This window comes from Hypomesus nipponensis, chromosome 17 (assembly GCF_054491055.1).
Source record: "Hypomesus nipponensis isolate SF chromosome 17, ASM5449105v1, whole genome shotgun sequence".
NCBI classification, from domain to species: Eukaryota; Metazoa; Chordata; class Actinopteri; order Osmeriformes; family Osmeridae; genus Hypomesus; species Hypomesus nipponensis.
The window spans coordinates 529,120-536,006 of record NC_140377.1 but is presented as its reverse complement, the minus strand read 5'-3'; the positions used below and the strand labels follow the sequence as shown (position 1 = coordinate 536,006).

Sequence of the window (6,887 nt, the reverse complement as noted above, 5' to 3'; positions counted from 1 at the left end):
CAGTGTGTGAGTGCCTGCCAATAGTTTGTCCACAGTTTACATAGATTATAGAGTAAAATAATATACCCAAACAACAATTAACAATAGTTGCAAATAAAAAATTACATACCTTCCACTACCGAACCAGTCCTCTTCTCTGCCATGTTAAAAGGTCATTCAACTCGGGGACTCGGTTATCAAAATTAAATTAATTGCATTCCATAGTAAAATCAGTTACTTGCTGCATCCATAATCTATGGTAGAGTAGGTGTGTGTGTGTGTGTGTGCACATATGTACGTGTGTGTGATCTCATGCATCTCATGCAAAGTGTCAGTTGTAGAATAGTCTACTATCCTCCTACAGTGAAAGAGAGAGAGGTTCTGGCTGTCTGCCTTGCTCCTCTGATAGAACACTAACAGAATGATGTTGCCAAATCAAAAAGAAGACCAGTGCTAGCATGAACACCTGTACAATCATTGTACAACTTTTTTTTACTGTGAGGTTTTAGGAAAGACAAATGTTTTATTATGGAGCGAACGTGTCAGCACTGGCTGACTGATGTTGGTTAGGGTTTGAACTGTGGTTCGCTTTCTACTTTCTCTGCATTCTAGAGTCGCTGGCGGCAATATCCATTTCTGAAGGTCATTAGTTGACAGAATCTTTCTCACCACCACTCTGTTGCCCTGCTCACTTGCTTCTGTTCCTGTCTCGCTCTACCTCTCTCTTTTTGTTTTGGCCCTCCTGCTCTCTCCTCCACCTCTCTCTCTCTCTCTCTCTCTCCCTCATCTCTTTCCTTTGTCTTCACTCTCTCACTTCATTTCATGATCTCTCTTTTTCTCCTCCCTACATCTTTTTCTTTCACTCTTTTTCTGTGTGTCCTTTCCTCTGTCCCTCCATCCCCCCCACCTCTCTCTCCCCCTTTCTCCTTCTTTCTCTCTCTCTCTCTCTCTCTCTCTCTCTCTCTCTCCCTCTCTCCTTCTTATCTTTCTGATTAAACTCTAGTCTCCCAGAGCCTGCCATCCCTCTCCCCAGACACCTGTGGCATGAATTCACACCTCCCTGTGTCATGCCCAGCACTAGATCTTGGGAGAGTTACAAGGCTGCCACACCAACCCCACATCCTCCCGACTGCACTTGGAGCTTCTCAATAATTGATGCTATGATTTATACTAGATATATTTGAAAGATTAATGTTTTCCATACGCAACGCTGTTGCTGCTGGTGAGGAGGAGTTGATCAGTGTTCTTTAATGTCTTGGATTCTTGGTTGTTGACTACGTTTCTGGTCTTTCTTTATGTTGCTTTACCTGCAGACTGACGTATTTCCATAAATCACACCTCACCTGTCCTCCTGTCTAATGCGTCCTCCTCCCCTCATTTCTCTGCTCCCTTCCTCTCCCCTCTCCCCTCTCCTCCTCCCACACACAGCACTCCTCTCCCCTCTCCTCCTCCCACACACAGCATTACTCTCCCCTCTCCTCCTCCCACACACAGCACTCCTCTCCCCTCTCCTCCTCCCACACACAGCACTCCTCTCCTCTCCTGGCAGCTCATCCTTCTTCCTGTGGCTCTGGGCGTTTCTCCTCCTAGTGAGCAGGGAGTGTCCATAATCTCAGTCCCAGGGACGTCCAGGAGGCTGGTGCATCAGAATGTGCTTCAGGTGCCAAATGTTACATCATTACAAGTCCTGATGGGGCAGAGAAGCACAGGTCATTCATCTTGTTGCCGCACACACAGATAGAAACTCACTGGCGCCTCCGTGCACGACCACATAGCCTGGACTTCCATTAGCTCCATTATTAAACAACTCCTTTTTTCCATTTCTTCCCCATCTTGCTGCTCTCACAGTGACTGTCAGATGTTATGTCTGCCCTTGTCCATCTTTATTTCTCACCATATCCATCCTCTCTTTCTTCCCTTTTTGTATCGCACAATTTCTTTTTTCCTTTTGTTCAAAGATCTCTGCCCATCTCTATTTCCTACCTTTGTCTTCCTCTCTCCCCTCTCTCCTCTTTTAATGTCCTCTCCATCTCTCTATTGCTCACCGTCTCATCTTTTTATCTGAGCCTTCCCGCTCCGAGGCAGTGCTCAAACAGAGAGCTGTAACGGTGGGGCGAGGGTCTGTCTGTGTGTGGCTGCTCCACCAGGCCAGGGCTGACTGAGCCAGGCCCGGGGTTCCTGAGCCCGGGGTTCCAGAGCCCGGGGTTCCAGAGCCCGGGGTTCCAGAGCCCGGGGTTCCAGAGCCTGGGGTTCCAGAGCCTGGGGTTCCAGAGCCCGGGGTTCCAGAGCTCGGGGTTCCAGAGCCCGGGGTTCCAGAGCCTGGGGTTCCAGAGCCTGGGGTTCCAGAGCCTGGTACTTTCAAAGATACCCAGGCTGGGTCTGCATTAGCATGGCTTACAGACTGCTTCAAAGGAACATCCCCTTTCACGGTCTGTCTCTTTCTCTCCTTGGAATTCTCTCCTTTCTGTTTTATCCTCTATCATCCTAAGAATAACTCGCCTTTGTTTTCTCTGTGAAGTCTCGTGAATGTATTCACTCTGGGCTTGGGCACAGGAAGTGGATCTCAGTGTGAGATGTGACATCATCAAGGCGAGTCAATGTAAGGATAGATTGTCTGTGAAGACACGGTCACATGACCCACCTCAAAACAAATGTTTCCAATGTTATTTTTCAACATTTAAAAACTTTTTAAAATTTTTAACCTTTTTGAATTATTTATTTTTTCACACACGACACAACAATATTTAGAAACAATTTAACAGTTTCAAAACTTTTTTTCCCAAACCTTTCAATATTTTTTATTTTTTGCCATTTTAAACTTGGAAAACAATTTTCACGACACAAACGTTTTTTTAGAAACTTTTTGTATTTTTGTATATTTCCAACCACACATCGATTCCCCCTCTATATAATTACATGAAGACAACTGCTCTTTAGTGACGTGTAGACCTGCAGTCTTTATCACTGTGGTGGATGTCAGTACTGGCTTCCCTCCTTTTCACTCCTTCACCTCCCTCCCTGTCTGAGCCGGGACTTAGACGGAGGAAAAGACTGAGGCAAGAAAGAGTTCAAAAAGATTGAGCACTTCTGATGTCAGGATGTGGATATGGACGGGGGATGGCAGTCCTCTGGGTGTTGCTTCCCAGAGAGGAGAAGCTAGGGAGTGGGAGATGATGGGGGAGTGGAGGCAGACTCGTTCACTTGATCAAAATGGGTAAATGAATGAGTTTATTTAGGATACATATGCTGTACATCTAAAAGATGGTTGTATCCATGTCTGCAAACTTTAAATGCACATTCTTGTATTCTGTCCTTAGATAAAAACCGAACTCACATGCAGTATATCAACAGGGCAGGTGCTTTGCAGTAACTGGGGGTTTAACTACCAGGGAAATATGAAACACTTATGCGTTTTTATTTCAGTTTTTTTAGGTGCAGTTTTTATTACCGGCTTTTTCGCCTCAAGGTCAAACCGTAATAATCCATAGCAAGATAGTCTACTGGGTCAAGTGTACGCCTCTGCGCTCCCTATCTGTCCCCCTGTAGAGGAAGAGGTGTTGGCTGGAAACTGCTGATACGGTAGAAACTCCCTTTCTCCCCTGGCTCATTGGGGTTTGAGTAAAAGTGGTGCATTTACATGTGCTCATGGATGCACGCTGTTCATGAATATTCATGTACGCAGTGAACTGTTTTAGTAGATATGGCCTCCGTTCATTACCAAGAAAAACAAATAACGCTGCATTCGTGTGTCACTATGAAATATGTATGACTTCAAAATAACGATGCTATCAAACGCTAAAGCCAGGACTTAAGCAATTAGCATTTTTTATTATTCTCTAATGCTTTATGTAAATTATGCAATATTCTCATTATTTGTTGACATGTTTGACATTTACATAAGATTATTAATAATCAACTTTGGCCGTTTATTCCAGAGATGGAGACACTGCAGTTTGTATCCTCGGCTCCCCAGAGTCTCTGGAGTTGGGTTAGGGAGGCCTGGGGATGTCATGGTGACGGTTCATGGTAACTGACATGAGATAAGACGCGTTTGTGATAAACCCCCAAACAATCCCATAATGCATCTTTACGGTCTTATCTTACCTGCCCTTTGCTCTGTGGTGTTGTTGTAACTGACACGCCCCTAACCCCGTCTTTCTCTCCATCTGTCTCTCTCTCTCTCCCTCACACCAGTTGTGTGATCAATACTGTGCACATGCTCTGAACAGATCACGTATTATAATGCTGATAGGATCACTGTGTAGCTTATCAGTGTGATTTGTCCTTGATCATCATAGCAGCAGTATTACTTAACAGTTGCTAGTAGTACTACTGGTGAGTTAGTACCCTAATCATGTTTGTATGTTTTTCTAACCTACCGGATGATAGAGGATCGACCAAGCTGTCAGTAAAATAGTGTTTCCAAATGTATGTGGGGACACAAAGAGACTTCATCCCACATCAACTTCAAAGCCAAGTCACACAGCAGCAGCATTGTGTCTGTGCTCCTTTGCTCTTGGTTGGCCTTGTTTATGACCTTCACCCTGACCAACCCCTCCCTCCCTCCCTCCTCCTTCCTCTCTCTCAAGTTCCAGAAGTAAGATGGCCCTGAACAGTATCCTCAACGCTGATGACATCAAGAAAGCCCTGGCAGCATTTGCAGGTTTGGGATCTTCTGTTCATTTGCTTCCTAACTACAATGTGATGAACACAGCTACAGCCCCTAGGTTCACCACACACACACACACACACACACACACACACAGTACAAACCTTTCACACTCCAACATAGGAACTGACCCACTGAGGTCCCTGACCTGGAAGAGACCGGACCTCCAGCCACCACGTCTTTCCTAACCCTCCACAGACAGAGTCTGTGTCCCAGCAGTCTGTAATTCACCTTGTATTTATGGTGGTTTCCATTGTTTTCCAGTAACATTTGGCCTTTAAAGGTGAACATGCTGGTGGCCTGACATCTGTATGTGACCAGCAGCTGGGAGTGTCCCTTTCTGCTGACGTGTGTGTGTGTGTGTGTACAGCTGCTGATTCCTTCGACCATAAGAAGTTCTTTGAGATGGTGGGTCTGAAGGCCAAGTCAGCTGATGATGTTAAGAAGGTCTTCCTGGTACTGGATGCTGACAACAGCGGCTTCATAGAGGAGAAGGAGCTAAAGTAATCACATCGTACCTTAATGGCCGACACACCCACACACACCGGCATCCACTCACTACAGTCACGCTCTCACTGCTGTTCTCTCCTCAGAACCGTACTGAAGGAATTTTCCCCTGAGGGAAGGGACCTGACCGATAAGGAAACCAAAGCATTCCTACAGGCAGCTGACAAAGATGGAGATGGCAAGATTGGCATTGAAGGTCTCTGTCCCTTTTTACCTGGTCCCTTAAATCATGTGTCTCACACAAAGGCTCTGGTTCTGAGGCAGAATATAAGCCTACTGTATTTATCACCATATCTAAGGACTGGAGATTTTGTGGATGATGTTTCTAGTGTTTTTCTTCTCTCAGAGTACCAACCACACTGTCTCATCCTCTCTTTCAGAGTTCACTGCCCTGGTGCACCAGTAACAGTTACCTCCCTGCGGAGTAGGGCTCCCCCACCCAACACCTGCTCCCAGACTGTTGCCCACACCCCCAACACGACTCTCTTCCTCCTCCCTCACCCCTCTGACCTGTCCGACATCTAGCTCTCTCCTCTCAGCGCACACCTGCTCTAGAGTAAGAGAGTTGTGTCTCTCAGATCTCTGTGCCACCCATAATCATCTTGTTCATTTTCCGGTTTTATACAATGTTTGCTTTTCTGTTGATGTGTAGATGATCACACTGCCGGACAAGCTAAACCTCCTGTTAATGTACATTAGATATATCAAGAGAGTCCCTCTCTACACTGTTTCAGTTTCACTTTATCTATTCTACTTCTGCTCCTCTCCTACCCTCCCACCATTCTCTGCTCATGAGCTGTTGTAAAAATGAAAATAATTAACAAACATTGAAATAAGTCAAGCTGTGAAAGAACAAAATAACAATAAAAGAAATGCCTAAAGTAGGACTGACTCCAAATGACTCCTTTAATCTCTCCTAACTCTTGTGTTAAGGTCTCCCCTCAGCTCCTCCTCTGCTCTGCCCTTGCAGCCCTGAGACTTAGACAGCTGTAACATCCACACAACATGAAACACACAGAAATCAATGTTGTACTTTATTCATCATATTTGCAACTGCTGTTATCCAGAGTTGTGCTTGTGTATCACAGTAGTACTATAGCATCCAGACTTAGACAAGCAAGAAGAAAAAAAACATGACAAGTTTCTGTACAGTCTGGCTTCATCCCTTTCCTTCCTTTCCTCAGCCAAGCCTCCCTTGACCACCTCTGAACACACACGCACGCACGCACGCACGTACACACACACACACGCACGTACACACACACACGCACGTACACACACACGCACGTACACACACACGCACACACACGCTAGCAGCTGTTGTGGGAGTGTGTTTGTCAGGACCGGTTGGGCCCAGGAGGGTTTCACATGCAGGGCGACTGGTCTCACAGACCCCGTGTTGACAGTGGACACGCTGCGTTCTAGCAAACACATGACAACCAGAACAACATTAACTAAATACTAACATAGGACTATAGATCTGCTCAGTGGGATTGAGGACAACTTCACAACATACAATGTGAATCAGTGAGTAGCAGCCAATCTAGGTAGGCTCCAGATCCACCACAGTTCAGAATATATATAGGCCTATATAATAATAATATTTTTGTACCCATGGATTGTCTGTACACCTAAACGCATGTTGTCATTAACAAGCAGATACAATTCCCTGCATCTCTACTAATAAATACAGTATCTACTTTACGGTAGGCCTTGTTAGCTAACCAGAATT

The 6,887-nt window shown here is 45.4% G+C and overlaps 1 protein-coding gene across 1 annotated transcript; it reads left to right on the top strand.

Annotated features, from left to right (window-relative positions):
- Window positions 1-4,571: 4,571 nt before the first annotated feature.
- Window positions 4,572-6,021, top strand: LOC146252797 (parvalbumin-7-like). The gene is made up of 4 exons (XM_084676888.1): window positions 4,572-4,642; window positions 5,019-5,151; window positions 5,242-5,351; window positions 5,536-6,021. Exons 1-4 carry the CDS (start codon window positions 4,582-4,584, stop codon window positions 5,559-5,561), a joined length of 330 nt encoding a protein of 109 aa, XP_084533014.1. The 5' UTR covers window positions 4,572-4,581; the 3' UTR covers window positions 5,562-6,021.
- Window positions 6,022-6,887: the final 866 nt, after the last annotated feature.